At 37.0% G+C, this 21182-nt stretch overlaps 1 protein-coding gene across 7 annotated transcripts in view; it reads right to left on the bottom strand.

The window, feature by feature from the left end:
• Nucleotides 1-19199, bottom strand: part of LOC106080124 (ER degradation-enhancing alpha-mannosidase-like protein 3) — a 98634-nt gene extending 79435 nt beyond the window's left edge. The window contains exons 1-4 of one of the 7 annotated variants that reach the window (XM_056041641.1): nucleotides 19052-19199; nucleotides 18310-18432; nucleotides 16406-16451; nucleotides 5740-5840 (exon numbers count right to left, since the gene is read on the bottom strand). In XM_056041641.1, the coding sequence (XP_055897616.1) occupies nucleotides 5740-5840; nucleotides 16406-16451; nucleotides 18310-18416 (254 nt within the window). In that variant the 5' untranslated portion in view covers nucleotides 18417-18432; nucleotides 19052-19199. Of the gene's footprint in view, nucleotides 1-5739; nucleotides 5841-16405; nucleotides 16452-18309 lie in introns of all 7 variants that reach the window. The other 6 variants (XM_056041639.1, XM_056041642.1, XM_056041640.1 and 3 more) reach the window with 6 other exon arrangements.
• Nucleotides 19200-21182: the final 1983 nt, after the last annotated feature.

A 21182-nucleotide genomic window follows, 5' to 3' on the forward strand; every position in this document is an offset into this window, starting at 1 on the left:
ATCACATCAAAGTAACGGAGGTGGGGAAGACCAGTTTTCCAGTTTTTCTTGAGCCAGACGCAAGTTGCCCGTACAAAATGATTTTCAGGATGCGATTGTCCTTTATCCGGCTAACATGTCCGAGCCAGCGCAGGCGGCGTTGCCTGAGGACCGTAAAGATGCTGAAGGCCTGTTCTCGCGAGAATCTCAGTATTACACACTCTTTCTTTCCATGTTATTTTTAAGATTTTTCGAAGGCAGCGCAAGTGGAATGAGTTTTAGTTTTCTCTCTTGTTTTGTGTAGGTTGTCCACGACTCGCTGCAGTATAGTAGCGTGCTTAGAACGCATGCCTTATAGACCTCCATTTTGGTCGCTGTGGCGAGCTTCTGGTTTTCCCAAACTCTTGGTCGGAGTACAGCAAAGGTTGATGCGGCCTTCCCTATACGTTTTTTTTAATCTCCTCTTCTAGTGACAGGTCACCTTGGATCTACAATCCAAGGTAGCAGAATTCGTTTACGGCATCTAGCTTGTTATCGTCAATGAGGATAGATGGTGGTGCTGTAGCAGGTGGTCCCATAACATTAGTTTTCTTTGTGCTAATGGTTAGGCCATACTCTTTGCAAGCCTTAGAGAAGAAGGATATTAGTGACTGAAGGTCCTATTGTGAGTGTGCCACTACCGCTGGTCGTCCGCGAAGAGCATTATGAGGGTTAATCTGGTTTTAGTTTTGACCCTCAGTCTAGCAATATTTAGAAGTTAGCCATCGAATCTGGAATGAAGATATATATATATATGGATTTGTCAAACGCGTGGTGTATTAGCATTGAAAAGAGTATTCCACAGAGGGTTGGTGCCAGGACACATCCTTGTTTGACTCCGCTGTTTATACTGAAACTTTCGGAGCAGGCGCCGTTGAACTGTACTGTACCTATCATATTTTGGTGTAAAGAGACAATAATATTTAGCAGCTTGGGTGGACAGCCTATTAACTGTAAAATTTTAAAGAAGCCTTCTCTGCTGACTAGATCAAAGGCCTTTGTCAGGTCGATGAATGCGATGTACAAAGGCATTCTTTGCTCTCTGCACTTTTCCTGAAGTTGACGGATGGAGACAATCATGTCAATTGTGGATCTCCCTGAGAGAAAGCCGCACTGTGATTCTGGATAGACTCGATCAGCAAGTTTTTGTAGCCTGGGAAGTATCACTCGAGCAACGACTTTGCCTACAATGCTTAGGAGAGAGATTCCCCTGTAGTTGTTGCAGTCGCTTCCGTCACCTTTGTTCTTGTACAGCCTATTAACTGTAAAATTTTAAAGAAGCCTTCTCTGCTGACTAGATCGAAGGCCTTTGTCAGGTCGATGAATGCGATGTACAAAGGCATTCAGGCGAGAGTTTGGCGGAATAAATCGCTCCACCTACCTACAAAAATCTATGTCTACAAAGGCGGTGGTTCTCTCAAACCTTATATATATATATATATATATATATATATATATATATATATATATATATATATATATATATATATATATATATATATATATATATATATATATATATATATATATATATATGGATCTGAGACATGGGTATTATACAGAAAGCAACTAAGACTACTTGAGCGCTTTTACCATCGTGGACATACGGTGGCAAGACCGCACTACAAACAGTGATGTCCTTGATGTGACAAGTCAAAAGCTTGCTGTCAGAGCCATTCAATTTTATCACAACATTAATTATTATTATTTATTTATTTTATTTTAATCATTTCTCATTTTAGTCCCTATTTCCCTACCTACAGCCACCCTTTTCCTCTTCTCGCTAGAATTAATCCACCACCTTAGCGATAACAAGGCCACGACTCTAGTTTATCTCCCCTTGACCGGGGAAAAGATCAAACAGTCACTTACTTTGGTCCTAGGCGCCGTATGTCCGACTTTCACGTCGAAGCCACCTTGGATGAAACATGCTTCATCATTTCTTCTGGCCCCACACACGTCTCTCTTTGATCAAAGAGATCACTCGGATCAACACGCCTATCGACACTCCGAGGTGCGACTCCCGTCTCGAGTCAAATTCACCCACGTGAAAGATAATCCTTAGGCCTATCGCATTTCCTGTTTACGCCCATCTCTTCCGGACCTTTATAAGGTAGAGTAAGGCGGGACAGACACTCTCTCACTTCTCATTCTCGCTGAACAGTCGAGTCTGGACTATTTCATTCACTCTTACTCTTAGAGGAATACCTGGTGGTAAGCCGAAATTATTCACTGTTCCATCTTAATTAGTGTGTGTATATTTCTCACTGGATATTATTATGTGTATTTTATTATTTCATTTATATTTAGTAGTGCATTGTGTATTTCTCACTGTCGTAAGTAGAAAACATAAACATGACGTATATATTGTTACGAATCTCGCTATCCAGGCTCTCTTCAAACTGCACCACACGACACAACGAACTTAAAGAACCTCACAACTCAGGGCTCCAAAGTAACAGTAGCAATTTAATTTCAAATACAATACAACACTGTACAGTTGGCAACAATATTACACAAACTGTCCAAAAACCTAGCCTTGCTCCGCCTGAATTCACACACCGTACTGTTTCTAACTTCGCCTCGTACTGATCACATTGCGAGGTAACGTGAAATCCAGTCTTTCTGACACACTCGCTCTTATATACTGTCTCTACTGGCCTTCTAGAATCGGATGGAACGTTCTTGACCACTCAGAATGATCACAATCGCCGTGACTTGCGTGCGTAATATTTACACACATGTCGTTGCCGAACTGGCATGTACTGTCACTGGTCACAGTTGACCGCTCGTCCTGCGCTGGACTGGGGCGATTTGCGTCGGCTGACTACACACACACCACTACCCCCATCTGTGCCACCACCAGGTTTATAACAATATTTATGTATTGCATTAATCTATTAATGCTACGTTGCTCAATTGATCGTTGATGCAACCATGTATATATTTGTACATCTTATTTTATTTCCTTTATCTCGGCTGACCGCCTTGATAATTTTACTAGCGCACTAATACTGCGCTTAGAAAAGAGATATGAATTATCTCCTCTGTAGTCATTCTACTTTGACAAGAGTTGCGCATCTTGAACGGACGCTCTCCCCATTCAAGCTCGCTCCATTGTTTATGGCCGAGGGCAATGTGTAAGCAATAGCGTCATGGTCGCTGACCATCGTCCGCCCCCCCTTTTCTCTTTCCACTTGTGTTGTTTATTGGAGATTATTACTATTTCCCCTTTTATGTACATTTTTATATTGCTATTATCAGCCATCTATTTTCCAAATCCCATTTGTCATCATCTCCCCATTGTACTCAAAAGCGATTTTACCAATCTAACGAATGCACCTCAGTCGAGGGGATCAATAAGATGCATAATGCCTCCCTCAGGTGTCTGCCTATTTGTTTGGATCACCTGCCTACTTATTCGGCATTGTTTGACAGCCGTTCGTCAACCTACTCAATCGCCTATGTACTTAGGGCTATTCAGCACTGCACTATTGCCTATTTGCTATTGAGCATCACTTCCTGCCTACTTATTCCACATCAATCAACTATTCTAGTTGGTGTTAGTCAGCACAGCGATCTACTACTTGGCACTATCGACTCTACTCGCCTGCCTATTCGACAGCCCACCTGTCAACTTATTAGGTACGACTCCCAATAGATCACGTGTCTGTGCGAGACGTCATAGCTCCGCCAGATCTCCGCAACTCACTGGACTTATCCTGCTAACCACGCTGGCCACGGCAGATCAGCTCTGCCCTCGGTACACGTGTGCCCACGGTAGCCGACCACCCGCCCTACTGTGCCCACTACAGATATCAGAACTTTGGATTGAGACTCCACAAGAACTATATCACCGGCGTCCCTCTATCCGCTAGAGCACCACCTCCAGCTGCAGAACCTCAAGCTAGGACACAGCCAGCTGCGACCCAAGCAGGACGACCAGCTAAGTTCAGAAGACAAAGTGACATACTCTTATTAAGTGCAAGAGTGATGATTAAATATAGTATCGACTAGAGATGGATGCAAACCCTCCCCCTTTTTATTCTTCTATGTAAATATTGATGTAAATAAATATTCTTAAATTTTTAACTTTGTATCTCTCTTTCATTGCTTGTCTCGTTGGGTGCCTGCACCCGATTTATATGCTGATGGGTCAGTGTATGATAGCTTCAAAAATAATCATCCCCTAGACATTAAACAAGTCAAACAAACGTCACACGCGAAAACCTGTCACACTTGCGAACGCCGGTATGGACAGTATAGAGGGACTTCTTATGATCCGACAGTTACGCTGGGCATGGCACGTATCCCTTAAGGGAGACGAACGTAAGCAAAAGGCAGTCTTTTTTGGTGGTCGACTTAAGAGGTGCCCCACAAAAACGCTTCAAAGACCAGCTTAGGCGCCAACTTGCCATTACTAACATAGAAGAGAGCACATGGTTGTATGCTGCCTCAGAACGAGACAGCAGGAGATCAATCACAAAGGCCACATGATACACATTTTAGACCAAAAGAAAATTCGCTGCCGAGGACATACGCACATGGCGAAAAGAAAATCTAAATCGACCACCTGCGGACAATGGTTATGCTAGCCCTGGATGTGGCATAATATGTAGGTCACAGCTGGGGCTGTGCAGCCTTATGAATATTGCATTCCTCACTAATCTTCGGACTCGAAGACAAGCCTTATTATTATTATTATTTTACTATACAGTTTATCCCTGCAGCTGTAAATCTTAATAAAGCATTTGTCATCTTAAAGATATGAGAACTTTCTAAAACAGAAAACAAAGACATATTCATTGTTAGAGAATATTAGATCAGTGGTTCTCAAACTGTAGTCCGCAAACACCCTGGGGTCCTTGAGTTGAGTTAACCATAAGGGGTCTGAAGAAATATGGAAATTGCATACAATTAAAATAACTTCTTCGCTAAAAGCCAGTTTATCCGATCTAATACTTTTAATAATAATCAACTCGACCCTCGTTGCTCTTTAATATGTCTATTACATACTATTTTTGATGACATTTTTCACTAGGATATTCCTGATTGGGTGTTTAACTCTTTTGTGCGTGGGCAGAGATTTTAAACACAGATGAATCCACACCAATGCAAGAGTAGCTTATTGAAATATTCACAAACGAAAATAAATATATGTTCAAAAATAGATCGCACAAATACTGGTTACACAAACAAATCACAAGTTTATATCCTGAATAGTGTGTTTTTGTACAAAAAAATGTTTACTGTTTTTCCGTCTTCCTATTTGGTAGAATGTGAATTCAGCTCGTTATGAACATAGTTACAAATATCCGAAACAGACTAGAAATTGTTGCTTGTGGAGATTTGTGGTTGCTAATTACAAACACTGAGTCAAACATAAATACACACATAAAGTGGCATCAACCTCATCCAAATAATTAACTTTTTAAATTGTTACTTTAAACAAAAGTTATCATTTCAATAAAACACTCCTTCAACGCCTTCAATAAAACGTTGTTGTTTTTTTCTCTCCCTTTGTAATTTATATCTCTATGACCTGTAATTTATATACTTAGCATTTATGTCACTTTTTCACTACAGAGTCTGTTGGCAAGTTTTGACTAAATAAAGGGGTCCCCGGGTCAAAACCTTTTGAGAATTTCTGTACTAGATGTTTAGTATAGAGAAAAAGAAATGGCATTTTCACTGATTACTCATTAATGATGTTCAACCTACTTTCCTAAGGTATCATCTATGTCTCCTCTTGGAGGTTCAGAACCTCTGTACCGACCTTTACATGATAAGGGCATCAACTCATCAGCTGGATATGCAAAATTCTTTAAAAAAATGAAAAAAAGTAATTTTATACCACACTCACTTAAAATAAAAAGTAGTTTAAAAAATTAAAACAAGAAAAACGATAAAAGATACATTTTAAAAAAAAAGACAATACTTCCATTATACAACTTGAACAAAAAAAATATTTTAAATTTCCTTATGGATAATAAATATTATTATTAATTAGTCGTCCAACGCCGTAGCATACGCCGCTATTTTGCAGGGCCGGCCTTAGGCCACTGCAACCTATAAGACCGCAGTGGGCCCTGCACTTTCATAGGACCCGCGCTAATTCTAGGTGTATAAATTATTAAATTAAACCATTTTATAACTTATAACAAATTTCCCGCGGCCTCCTGATTTACCAGGAGCTCCTGGAAATCTCCTGAAATTACAAAATATACGAAAAAGTCCTGGAAATCTCCTGAAATTATTAAAATCTTTTGAAAACTCATACAAATCTCCCGAAATATATAGACAGAAATTGTTATATTGGGGTGTCATTCAATATGGAAAACGCCAATCCTAGGCGCGACAAAAAAAACGGCATCAGGCTATGCAATACCCGTAATTGTGGAATCTAGTGAAAGAAGCTTCTCGCGCCTCAAACTAATGAAGAATTACTTGAGGTCAAGAATTCTCGAAGATAGATTGAAACATTTGGTAATTCTTGCTATTGAGCGTGATCTATCTAGGAAATAGAATTCTTATGATATTCTGTATGACTTCGCTACACGCAAAGCTCGTGTAGTAATTCTGTGCGTAATAAAGAATGAATAAAATGCAAAGACGAATAAATTTTCTAATACAAAGTCTCAATTTTCACTTATTATCCGTTTCCCCACCCAAACTGGGAAACGCGAAATCCGTTTCGCATAGGGCCTCACAATGATTAAGTCCGACCCTGCTATTTAGTGACGGGTGAATACAGAGTAGATTACTTGTTCTATTTCCATGACTTCTTGGTCACAATGATAAAGTCCGGCCGTGCGCTTTTTAGTGACGGGTGAATACTACTTGTTCTCCACCCCCCTCCCCTTCTTTTTTTTTCGCCTCTAAAATTACGTAGGGTAACTCTAGTCCGTCCGACTTGCAGAAATAAAAGAGTGATCTTTCCATTACTTGGTGTCCAAACTCTTGAGCCATGAAGAAAATTATATATATAGAAGATAGATATTACTTTTTTTTTTTTTTTTGTAGCTCAAACAGTGTATCAAACTCGCGATTTTGTAACCGTCAGCTCCTTGCACGAATGATGCTACCCACTAGGCCAGCAGCCAATGTTTAATTGTGTAATAATTTATTGGCACTTTCATTACATAGATATCTAGAACTAGATCTAGACTTCTGATTTAGATGTAGTCTATATTAGATTTACCTAAAAATATCAGCAAAGCGTAGAAAATCTATCAATAACTTTATGTAATTTTAAATTTAATAAACAACTCAGTGGCTGACTACACCAGGTTTTTTGTTGTTGTTTTTTTAGTTTTTTTCTCATAACGAATGAATGTTAGATTGAAAAACAATGGAATATTTTTAATTTATTAAACTCTTAAATCAACAATCCCTTACATTCGTAAATTAACTAAAGCGATAGCCCTTTCAAGAACACGATAGTCCTTTCAGAACCGATGGTGTATGTAGATCTAGGTCTAGTTCTCTAGCCAAATTGAAATTTTTTATTTTTTTTTTACTTTGAAAAATTATAACGGTCAAACTAGAGTTTTCCCTGTGTGGTCAACGAGCTAGTAATTATTTTCTCAGCGTCAACGTCAACTGTTACTAGAAAAATCGTTAGAACCATTTTTGAGATCAACAAGTTCTGACTTCAATGTAAAACACACAAAAAAAACGTTTCTTTCAAAACACAATAAAACGTACAAAAACAAAATCTATTATATACCTTTTAGAACGATTATTTTGCTCTTAATAAACAAATAACTGTTAGTTTAAAAACATGAAATCCATTAACAATACTTTTTTTTAAAAGACAATACTTCCTTTATACAAATTATAGAGCACTTTTTTTTCTCTTAATAACTAATGAATGTTATATTAAAAGACAAATAATAATAATAATAATAATAATAATAATCTTTATTATCCGTAAGGAAATTTGTCTTACAATTTGTGCATTACACCAAACAAAAAACAATATAACTATAAGAAACCAAAGTGTACATTCACACCAGACTCACTCATAATTTACATGTGACAAAGTTTATACCAGATTGTTCTTATTTACCCCCTCCCCATTCTCCCCTTTACACCAGAAAGAATCCTAGTTAAGCGGATGTATAGATCTACTAGAGTTTAAAATATTCCAAGTATTTTTATGTTGTATGTACGGCATGGGCGTAGCCAGGATTTTTTTTCGGGGAGGGTTTGGGGGGGGGGGGGGGCCGACCTCCCCCCCCCCCCACCCACGAAAAAAAAAAATATATATATATATATGTGTGTGTGTACATAATTAATCTTTATTACATTCTGACCCTTTCGGAAGACGTTTATTGTAGACTCCCCGCCCTTGCTAGCAAGGGGGTATGGGGGAGTTCGCAGCGCTCCCCCAGCGCGGGGCGAAGCCCCGCCGCCGAGCACTATTTCTGGTATTGAAAGCCAACAAAATGCATATTCTGAGGTATCTACAGTGCATTATCTTGCTATTAAAAAGTTTTATTTCAAAAACCTAATGTGCTATTCTTACTGACTTAGACCCTCTCGCGCCGTTCGGCGCATTTTCCGGCCAGCTGTTTCCGCAACTCTTATTTTGCGTAATTCATTTTGTCGGAAAACAATTCCCGCAAAACCACATGGGACGCTCTGTCACAACATTACTAAGGATTCGACTCCCAGTTCGGCATATGATTTCTTTGATTTAGACCCGATCTCTATGACTGACTCTTAAAATCTGTCTTAGCCATCTTTGTTGAGACACATTTAATGATTTTCAATTTCGGCAGAAGACTATTCACACTTAATTAATGGAGCCCAAGCCACTGGTAGAAATTTGTAACCTTTCTTGACTACGCTCTTGGAATTACATGCCTGTATTTCGCTTTAGATTTTATATCGAAAAGGAAAGTTTTTTCGTCAAATCATCTGTTGAGGGGTTTTAAACTCAAAAATCTCTGTTTTTTTTTTTGTTTTGTTTTTAATTCAAAACCCCATTTAGCTACGATCATAGAATTTGGTGAGTATAGTTTGCTTTAAAATAATATTGAAGAGAGAGGTTTTCAACTCTAAACGCTCTGTAGGGGAATTTTAAACTCAAAACCATCTGGAGGGGTTTTAAACTTTAAAGAAAAAGCCATCTGGAGGAGGGGGATTTAAACTCAAAACCCCTTTGGCTACGCTCATAGATTTTATAGTGTGTAACTTGCTTTTTTTTATATTGAAGAGGTACTTTTTAGCTTCAAACCCCAACTGGAAGGGGGAGGGGGGTTAAACTCAAAACCCCTTTGGCTACGCTCATAGAATTTTGAGTGTGTAATTTGCTTTTTTATATTGAAGATGGGGTTATTAAATTTTGGAGGGGGTTTTAAAATCAAAATCTTCCTCAACTGTGCTGTTGGAATTTGGGGATTGTTGTTTGCATTTTTTTGTTTTGTTTTATAGAAGTGGGGGAATTAACTGCAAAAACCTCTGGTAGGGAGTTTAAAATTCAAAACCCCCTGTACTGGGTTTTAAAATCAAAGCCCCTTGGTAGAGGGATTTGTATCTCAAAACCCCCTGATAGGGGTTTTTAAAATCTCAAAACACCCTGGTAGGGGGATTTAAAATTAAAACCCCCTGGTAGAGGGTTTTTAACTCAAAACTGCCTCGGCTGTGCTGTGGTAAGTGATGATTTAGTATTAAAATCTCGCCTAAAATAAACAAAATGAAAGCAAAAATCACTCACTTAATTCCGTCCCCCCCCCCTGCGGGGGGGAATTTCATTTCGGGGGGGGGGGGGGGGGGGTTTGAACCCCAAGAACCCCCCCCCCTGGCTACGCCCATGATGTACGGTATAGTTAGATAGCTTTCAATTGTTTCAAGCATGCCTACTTTAAGCTCCAGCCGATTTGATTCTTTTGTGAGTGTGGTTTTTAATAAATGTATTTTAATGGTTGGTTGTTTGTAGAGAAGTCCAGGAGTTATGTTGGAAAATCTGGAAATTTTTTCTCTGTTGTTGGGTAGATGGTGTTTTTCCCACTTTGTGTCAGTAGTTTATTACGAAGGTTATCCTCCAACCGTCTGTATCTCTCAATAACTTCTAGTGCTGCTCTGTCGCATCTTAGCTTAAGAGGTTCAATACTGGAGTCTATTTCACAAGCTGCCGGAGAAGTACTTATACATATACTGATTACATGCAAGGCAGTTATCCATGACAGCTCTGACATATCCAATATAAAGCTGTCTTAATGTTTTCATTTCGGCTCCCAGGGATGTTCCTGCTAGATGTTTAATCTTTGAGATGCCTTTCTTTTAAATCTGCCATAAAATGTTTTAAAGACAGTCTTTGGTCTAATTTTACACCTAGATATGTGAGATTTTCTTCTTTATTTATTGGCTGTGAGTCAATTTTTATTAATGTAGTTTCTTTTTCCTGTTTTGTTGCTGTGGCTAAAGATTTAATGAACTAACTTCTCTTTGTTTATTTCCATTTTCCATTATTTTGAATGTGTGGAAATAGTTTAGTTACGAGGGCTCTATGTAATTAAATTTAAAAGCAGTCTTTTTTTGGTGAGCTAAAAGGTGGTCGACATAACAGGTGCCCCACGGAAATGCTTTAAATACCAGCTTAGGCGCTACCTTGAATTAGCTGACATAGAAGAGAGCACCTGGTCGAATGCGGCTTCCTGAGAAGAAATCCTATTGAAAAATCATAGCAGGAAGGACTAATCCTTGCTCTAGCAAGAAACTTAGCCGTTCGGCGTAATGCCTCGTAGCTACCATACAAGTAGAGTGACTGCTCAAACAGTTCAGCCCCCCCCCCCTTTAGCTCGCGGAGCTGAGGACACTCGTACGAGACGCGCGATACTGTTTCGACGCTCTTTCCACAGTGACGGCATCGGGAGTCAAAGTTCGTGCGGAACCGGGCAAAGTTTGCCCCAATAGGACAGTGTTCCGTTCTGCACTGCGCAATAATTGACTGCTCTGACCTCAGTCGCCACCATGGATCGTCGCGATCTGGGTGAGGCATGTGCTGCCAGACACCACGTGCTCTGTCGGATTCCTCCCACTTCTCATGAATGAGTGCTCGGATTTGTGCCGTTGCTTGCAAGTACGTGCTTGGTGCTTCGAGGTGTGTGGCTGCCAAAGCATCCTCCCTTGCGAGGGCGTCTGCCGTTTCATTGCTCCTCACGCCGCAATGTGAGGGGGCCCACTGCATGAAAACGACAGCTCCAATAGCTCCCAGGCATGCGGCTTACTTCAGAACAAGACAGTTGGAGGTCACTCACAAAGGATACTGTGACGATACGAAACTTGCATGCAAAAGTTCATTTGAGTTTTTCGCAGCTAACCGTGAGAAACTTTAATTTTTAACTTAAACAATTATTTTCCTGTCCACCCATAACTAGATTCTTATAGGATTTATCTCCCCTCGCACTTTTTCTCACGGGACGAATCTCGACGTAAAACATGAACTAGCCTTTCTAGGGCTAACTTTTAATTTTGACCGCTGTACAGGTGACCAGCACACAATAGTCGCTGCACCAGCGCTACACGCAGCGACTTAATAACTTTTCACACCTATCCCCCCCAACCCCCCCACAGGATACGCATCGCTCTAAGAATAGCATTGCACTCGGGCCGGACAGATACATATTCGCTTAAGACTTTACTCTCACGGTAGGCAACGAATATTGACCATATATCTGACCTGACGCCTGACATCTCCGGTACATCGATACATGTGAGAAAATCACCTTGATGTCTTCCCCACCCGTTAAACAAAATCCCCCAACTATATATAGAGAGAGACCAAAGCATTCCCAGTTAGGCACGCTAGGATTCATACAGTCTCCTCTGTTAGGAAGTTTATTAGTGAGGTTTCATTAGGGACAAACGGCCTGGTTGCTACCACTGGTTGCTACACCCGACTGCTATAACTACCAGATCTCCACCCAAAGCTGTAACCGGAGCAGACCACACCAGACACACACCCCCCCCCCCACATTACATACCTGTTAGCAAGAAGGCATTGCCTACTGTCCTTGGCCTTATACTGCCCAGTATCATCTGCCCAGTACCCGGCCCAAACTGTCCACTGCCCAATAGCTATTGCCTAATGCCGACAGATTAGAGCAACCGTTTCTGCAGAAGATAAACTGGTGTTGAGTTAGCACGGCTCTCTACGAGCTAGAGATCACAGCTGAGAGATCGTCCCACTACAACTTAGTCTGCAGCACCAACCATCTCTACTGATAAACAGGCAGCGGCCTCACGCTAGAGCAAGCTTGCCTACAGCATAGAGAATATCCCGAGCCGTCGTCCTAAGAAAGAACCGGATGACTCATCCTTCTGAGTGCCAGTCCTACGACCGCCAGAAGACGACCCACGGGCTAGCAGCTAAGAAAAATAAGTAGCCAGACATAGGAACACTCTTCTCTTCCAATCACTCACCAATTAGCAATCCATGATGAGCAGTTATGTTAGATATTAGCACCTTCATCTCATTTCTTAATTATAATTTTATTTGATCATTTATCTTATGTAAACTTTCATTTATTAAATTATTTTTATATATGAACTTATACTATTGGTCTGTTCTTACTGTTAGTTGCGGTGTGCCTGTACAAAATCTTATATGTGAGCGGGATAAATTAATAAAATTTCCCCTAGACTTAAACAAACAAGCCAACTAATAATTAATTAAACATCTCGTCACAGATACACATTCGAGACCAAAAAAAAAAATCCACTGCCGAGGACAGACGCAGACGGCGAAAAGCCATGGGAAATACTGCATTCACCATTAATCTTCGGACTTAATTTGGATCTAGTCAGCACTGGATAGTTCTCTGTAGTTTATATTGGTTCATATTGTAACGAATCTCACTATCAAGGCTCTCAGCAAACTGCACCACACGACACTACCAACTTAAAGGGAACTTGTCAACTCAGGATTCCAAAATAACGTAACACTTTAATGTTCAATAAATCACAGCCAATACTGTACAATTAGCAACAATGTAACACAGACTGTACAAATATTTCTTCGTGAACAACCGTACCAACGTATCAACTCTTGCGCTGGCCTCTCCGTCTCTCTCCGGCGTAGCACTGTTTTCAACTGATCAGGACTGATTTCACACACTGTGTCGTCGAATGCAGATCAAGATCAAGACGCCGTCTCGTACTATCGAGGTGTCTTGACTGTACTCCGCACTGAACCGTCGTAATACAACCACACCGCTGAATCACACTGAACTGTGCTTTAGTCGACCGGACTGTATTGAACCGGGCTGTAGTGAACCGTCTTGGCCTGGGGCGATTTGCGTCGGCTGTCTACACACACCACTAACCCCATCTGTGTCACCACCATGTTTATTACAATATTAAGAAGTCATCTGCGTAAAGTGCCCTATTGACCAAAATGAGATCCGGGATGTCATTCATGAAGATAAGAAAAAGTGCAGTTAAGGAATGAAACTTGTGGTAGGCCTTCTTCCAAACCTTTTTTTTTTTTTACTAGAGATGGCACATTTAAATCTGGTTAGGATGGTTCTGTTTTTTTTTTTTTTTGTTGTTTTTTTTTTAGGAATGCCCTGATCCAGCTGTAAATTTGTGCATGGATGCGCAAAATAGACCCTTTCTTCAAACTCGTTCGTAGGCTTGTTGCAAGTCTATAATTACTAATGTGGAATGCTTGCTTTCTACTGTGTCGTGGACAAAACAAATTGTGGTGTGAGCATGTATTTTCAATCCACCAATAAAGTCAGCTATTGGTCTTTTTTTTTCTGCCATTTTGCCAATGTTAAAGATATTGGCCTATAACTTTTTGAGTCACAGTTTATTTTTCTTTAAAATTGGTATGATTTTGGCAGTTCTCCATTCCTATCGTATGTCTCCGGTTCTCCATGTAAGGTTGATAAAGTTGGTAGTTTTGGGCCTGTGATCCTAGTTCCCGGATCATTTCGTTATTATTTTATTGGGTCGAGGAGATTTTCTAGGCTTAAGATTTTTTAGGTCAGGAGGGGGGGGGGGGGCTCATATAGAGTGTCAATATGACAGTTAAATGATGGAGCTTTTTCTTGTTTCTAAAGGCCTGATCAAGTTTTTTTTCTTGGTTGTGACTTGTTGATACTAGCAAAGTATGTATTGAAGATTTCTTGTTATTAGTTCCTCAGTGGTTGGGGATTTGTTATTTGTTTCTTTCCTTTTCTTTCCTACTAGCAGGTGCCGAAGGGTCCAGGCCTTTCGACCATCCTTGTTTAGATATAGATGCTCACATATTGTGGTCTACGTTTTCTTTTTTTTTTTTTTCTGTTTTAATTTCGCATCTAATAAGCCTAGTCCATTTGTTGTAGTTTGTCTTATTCGCTCTAGTAGGTTTTTTTTTTTCTAAGGTCTTCCTGGCTATATTTCTTTCCTTTAATAATTTATCTAATTCTGGTGTCCAAAAGGGTTTGTATTTCCTAATTTGACTTTGAAGGATGTATTTTTTCGCTGCTTCTAAGATGTTAGAGACTATAGTTGCGTAGGTTGTGTTAAGATTTGTCTCATTATGCTTGATAGTCTTGTGTCTGTTTCTTGTGCAAAGACTACCCAGTTAACTTTCTTAATAATTCCATCTAGTTGTTTTGCTTAGTTGGTATCTACTTGGTCTTTCTATGTGTCTTCAAGAACTGTGAATTTTCCTTTTTACAATACCTCTATTCAAGTCAGAACTTCATGGAACCTGGATCCAGGCACAAACCTGGATCCAGGCACAAACCTGGATAGCTGATCTCAAAAAGGGCTCTAATGATTTTCCTAGAAATTTAACAGTTGATGTATATTGCTGAGAAAAGAATTACTAGCTTGTTGGCCACACTGTGAAAAATTTGGCTGTAAACTATATCTAGGTCTCAAACTAACATGGCGTAGTCAGCCGTGTTACCATAATTATGCCATAACTGTGTAAATTTAGAGCTGCTTCAATTTTATTGAAGTTTATAAGAGTTATTTTTACATAAATCTTATATAGATTACATCTAGATCTAGAAGTAAATCAAAACTATAGGTGTAGTGTTAGATCTAGATGTCCATACAATGAACATAGCCTACCATTAAATAATCTCAAAACTATACCTGCCTCGCTGGTCAAATCAGAAAATGGATATTTTTTGCAGCTAATGGTTCGATAATTGAATTGGGTTAGGGTTATATTTTAAGTTTGATAATGGAGATATTGTCTTTAAAAAAAAAAAATTTTTTAAATGTTTGTCTCTTTTTTTTAACATGTTATTTTTCAGAAACCCTACCTTGAATCAAACTGAAAATTCGCACAATTATTTCTTAAACCTGACAAAACAAAAATCAATTAAAACAAGAAAAACATATAAAAATACTTTTTTAAAATACAAAAACTTATATTAAGTTTAATCGTATCATTTAGTTTGGATCAGTCATGTAATTATATGTATGATCCACTTAGACATAATAAATCTGTGTGATTACTTATTGTTTTTATTTAGCTTTTAGCTTTCTCAATGCACTATGATCATATCACTTATATGGACCAAATGTGAAAGGGGGAGGGAAGAAGGGGTATCTTGGCGAATCTTTACATGATGGTTTTTAAAATGCATAAAAAAATGTTCCATCAGGGCTCAAGATTCCTCAAGGGACTAATTTGTTAACCATTGGCCATAAAAACAGATGACCTTAACATCATCTGCTAACTAGATCGCAAGGTCTAGAAAAGAAACTTTACTTTACTTTCTTTAATCAACTAATCAGTTAATTACTTTTTCCTGATTCTTGTGTTGTCAGGTAATAAAAATAATTGTGCAAAATTTCAGCTTTGTTCGAGATTAACTGTGGGAGAGATAACGTACGTCTACAAACTTTTGTTAGTTGAAATAAGCTTTGTAAAAATACTTTTTAAAAAAATTTTTAAAATATTAATAATAAAAAAAAAAAGCTTTTATTAAACTTCAGACTTATTATTTCAATTAATTTGGAAGTCATCTAATTAAATTTCTAATACATCTAGACTAACAATAATAAATCTGTGCAATCAGAAATATTTTTACCAATTGTTTTTGATTAGCACAATTATATGCTTTTTAGCTTTCTCAATATGCTATGATCCTTTCACTCTCTGGACCATTTGGGAAAGGAGTGAAGGAGAAAGACAGGGATATCTGGGTGAAGGTTACAATGATCGCTTTTTAAATGCAGTTATTAAAAAAAAAAGGTTGATTAGACAGAAATAATGAGTTGATATAAGCTTTGTAATTATGTCACTTGTACAACTACTAGCTAGAAATTATGTAAGCATAGTATACTAAAATTTGTGTTGTAGGCCTTTATTCACAATTTTGTACATTACATTTCAAATGTAATATAAATTTTACATAAGATTACTTACCATATAGGAATTAAAAGCATGATAAAACATCTCCACTGACTTATCTCTGTGAAAAATAATTACAACAAACATTACAATACCGGTATTTAAATGTAATTTTTATCAAATATAAAGTTTTTGTTATTTTAATATATTTGTTTGTGCTGGCCACATGACGACCTGCTTGTTAACCGTTGGCCATAGTTATAGATGACCTTAACATCATCTGCCCTATGGTCTGAAAGGGGAACTTTTTTTTTATATACATTAATATAAACATGTACTTGATATTCACATTCAAGGCATCTGAAGATCCTCATTCAACGAACATATTGTTTATGATTCACTTTCACTATTTTTTAAGCATATGGACTTCAATTTACAAATACAACTCTTCATCCTCTATTATTTAACTGCCCATCTTATAAGGTCACGGAACTGAGTGGTTAAGTGCGTCCTAGGTTCGAATCTTGGTGAAGACTGGGATTTTGAATTTCAAGATTTTTAAGGCGCCCCTGAGTCCAGCCAACTCTAAAGGGTACCTGACTTTAGTTGGGGAAAGTAAAGCGATTGGTCATATGCTGCTTGTTAACCATTGGCATCATCTGGCCTATAGATTGCAAGGAAATGGGAAGTTTACTCAAATATACTGCTTTCTCAATAACTTAGAAACCCAGTTTATCTGTCTGCATCTTAAATCTGGCTACACACAGAACAGAACATTAAGTCCACTTGTTTGAAGGTAATTTAATAGTCTTATGTTCAGTAAGTAAAATGCTGTCAGGATTATTTCACATTTTAGCAAAGCCTCTTTGTATTCGACTTATCTCTTTCAATGCAAATTATTTGATCAAAACAATTTCCTTAACCAACAAAAATCTGCAGGGTGGATAGAGTTACTAAAACTAATGTACATGTAACTTTTTTATTTCATTTTATAATTTAACAGATAATTAATTTCATTTTAAAAGAAAATAGGTCTCCGCCAGCAGCGCTAGCGAAGTTAGTCCCTGAGAGTTTTGAAAAAGTTAAGTCTAGATCTTTGTCATTTTACTGCATTAAGTCAGTTCATTCATAAATGCTATCATAATAACACAGGTGAATCTTAGTGTTTGCAGAAAAAAATTGATAAATTTGCTACATTCTTTTACATAGTATAGGATTCCAGCTATAGTTGCTTTTTATCTTACTTATTTTCTGGTCCTTCTTTTTCAATTCTTTTGCATTTTGTTTCCAATCAATACATTTCTACACTGTTCAAGATAATAATTGTGATTTGTGAAGGACTTCGTTGGTGGGCCAACTCTACATCATGCGACAACTCCACCAAACCAATAAGTCTCAATAAGAATTAGTAAGTGACTAGACATGTCATCTATAGGATATGGAATGTTGTTGTTGTTCCCTATATAAATTAAGGTTGCAATTAAATTGCCTAATTTTCCACCTTGTCAAAAAGTACCCAATTTACCAGTGCCAAAATTACCGGGTGCTTAAATTGCGGTGCCTAAAATTCAAGTGCCTAAACGTCCTAGATTCACTGGAATTACAAGGGAGCAAAGAAATAAAGATAGCTGCTTAGACTTAGAACTAAATTTAGTCAGAGAGGTGTGGTTGCAAACCTATATAGATAGATACTACCCTGGGAGTGGGAGTACACAGGATTAAGTTTTAAAAATAAGTATAATGTGTGTTTAAATAAATAACTCTAGATACAAGATTAGAGTTTACTAACTGGAATTAGGGTTCAAACCCCACCCCCCAACCTTTCTTTTCTCAGAAGTTCTGGATCTGCCCTAATAAGGCTAATAACGTACCAACTCCTAGATCTATATAAAGTTTATCTAGAACTAGTTACTAGTCCTAGAGAGTCATGACAAGAATTCTAAAACTACAAACCAGGCACTCACAAAATTGGAAATTACCTTAATTGCTTTTTCTCTTCACCAGACATGGGATTTGATTCAGACGTTTTTATTACATTTACAAATATTAGAACAAGTAGAATAATCCAATTTACGTTAATATACATCAGCGAGGTCACTTTTCTAAAGTTAAGATTAATGCTTAGATTATCTACTTTTCTATTAGATCTATCTAGATTTAGATCTATAGATCTAGATCTTGATGAAAATGAATTGTTGTGTAAGTACACTAACACTCCCATGTTCATACAATTAAGTATTATAATACTAACTATATATTAATATATATCTAGATCTAGTATAATAATAATCTAGATCTAGTGAGATATAAATCTCTATAGACTATTATCTAGGTATAATAATATACACTACAGTATACTTGTATAGTCTATAATAATAGTGACTAGATTTAGATCTATATAATTATAATTATAATAGACTAGTCTATATAGACAGTTAGATCTATCTAGATTCTAGACTCTAGACTCTAATCTATAATGTCACTATAATAGTCAATGACTATACTATAGCAGTATAGCTATAGTACTAAAATAGTAGTATAGTATAGTTAGTGAAGTTAGTATAGTCTAGATAGTGACCAGTCTAATGATGAGTCTAGTCTATGTATCATTGTATCATATGATATAGATCTATAAAATAAAAAAAATATTGACTTGATCTACATTCTACATCTAGCTAGTTAAACTTGATCAAGACTAGATCTAGATACATCTAAAATTACTTAGATCTAAAGCCTAGTCTAGATTTTTAGATATCTAGATCTAGATTTAGAATAGATATAATAGATCTAGACTAGTAAAGTATCTAGTCCAGTGAATTGGTGTCGTGCTGTCAACAATCATGCAGCATCGTCAGTGTTGCCAACTTTGTTTTTTATTAGGGGCCCCCGAAAGGGGAAAAGAGGCTATTAGTTTTGTGTGGAATGTCTGTCCGTCCGTCCCGTTCAGATCTCGTAAACTAGAAAGGATAGTGAAAATCCGACATCATAATATTTTACATCATTCAAAGTTCTGATGCAACGGCTACTTTTTTCTTTTCTGAAAACGAAAAATCTAATTTTTTAAATCACTTATGCAACATGTTTTTCATAAAAATACACCACTTTTACATCTATTCACTATTAATAGTAACAAACACGGGAGGCTCTTTAGTAGAGGCGATGACAATTTACAATATTTTTAACACATTTATGCAAATGGTTTTAGACTTTTTGTCAAAAAAATTTTTTATTACATTTGTATTGATAAGTTAAGTACAAGTTCTGTCATACTAATTACTACTTTTACATTTAAAAAAATACTTTTTTTAAAGAGAAAAAATCTATTTAGTATGCATATAAGTTTGACATAATTTTAAACAACAATTAATAATTATTGTCCGAACTACATACAGCGTTTACTATGGAAGTGGAGCGCATATTTATGGGGGGGGGGGATTATTTTTTTTTACGGAAATGTTTTTTTCTTGAGGATTTGAATAAGATATTGACCCTTTACAAAACAACTAGATCAACTAGATATTCATTATAAGACATCAGTTAGGCCATGTTCACATCTAACTTATCACATTCACTTTCACCTATCCTTTGGTCTGCTGGACCGCTGGAGCACCACACAAGAAAATAGGCCTAATACCTCCCTCCCCCCCCCCAGCAAAAAACAACCCAGCTATTGTTAATTTTGTTTCTTTACGTTGAACAATAAGATTGTAAGCTGATTAATTGATGGTTACACACGAAAATGTTTTTCTATTCTATTTTTTATAATGTCGTTTTTTTTACATTTTATAAAAAAAATTATTACAGTAATTAGCAAGATTACAAAAAGAGTTTGTGTTATCACACAAACTCAGAGGCGGCCCCCGTCGTATCCCTGTCGGATCCGCCTATTCGCAAGGAATATTCAAGACATGATTTTTTTTTCTGTAAAATGTTTCACATGTTTTGGGTGTTCCTTCAAAGTTAAAGATAATTTAATTACATGTCCAAACCTCTCGCTTGAACGACGAGGGATAGCAGCGAGCAGGGTATGAATCTACAATGATTTTAGTTATAATATAAATCTAGAACTAGTTTTAAAAATCTAGATTTAGTGTAAAAAATGTAGATCTATTATTAAAAATCTAGATCTTGTGTAAAAAATCTAGATCTAGTTTTTAAAAATCTAGATTACATCTTAGTAAATTAAGCTATTAAGTCTTTTTTTTTTTTAATAAATAAGAGTCAGATGACGAGGTTTAATAAACATTAATGCACCGAGTTCTTTAAGCATTTCATTTGAAGAATTCATTCCATATGAAGTCAAAGGAAAAAATCGAAACATAATATTAACGAAGATTAGATTTTGTAACGTTTTAGCTAGAAAATTAAATGTAGTGTAAGACAGAAGTGAGATTTTACATAAATAAAGTTAAAATGTTTTTAATAAAAATCCGGAACAACCGATTTTCGTAAATGAGTAGAAGATTATTTGTTTTATTTATTAGAGGAGGGATTTCAAACTGTTATTGGCGTTTATAGATTTTTCATATAAATATCGGAACACGTGTTGATGACGATTTATAAGAAATTTAAAGTAATGTAGGTCGATTTCTATTTCAAAACAAAATTCGGAACATTCTCAACCGATAAAAGTTTTTTGTTATGTTTTCAGCAAGAAAATTGAATGTAAAATAAGTCTAAAAAGTTATTTTCAATAATCGTTTCTAGTAGGCTATGCCTAAATTATGTGATTTCAACCTAAATTATGTAATTTCAAACAATCATTTGACATAATTTATTTTGTATAAAACAATATCCGAAACAACTTTATAGTTAATGAAAAGTATATGAGGCAGTATAGAGATTTTCATTA

This window comes from Biomphalaria glabrata, chromosome 9 (assembly GCF_947242115.1).
Source record: "Biomphalaria glabrata chromosome 9, xgBioGlab47.1, whole genome shotgun sequence".
Taxonomy (NCBI): domain Eukaryota; kingdom Metazoa; phylum Mollusca; class Gastropoda; family Planorbidae; genus Biomphalaria; species Biomphalaria glabrata.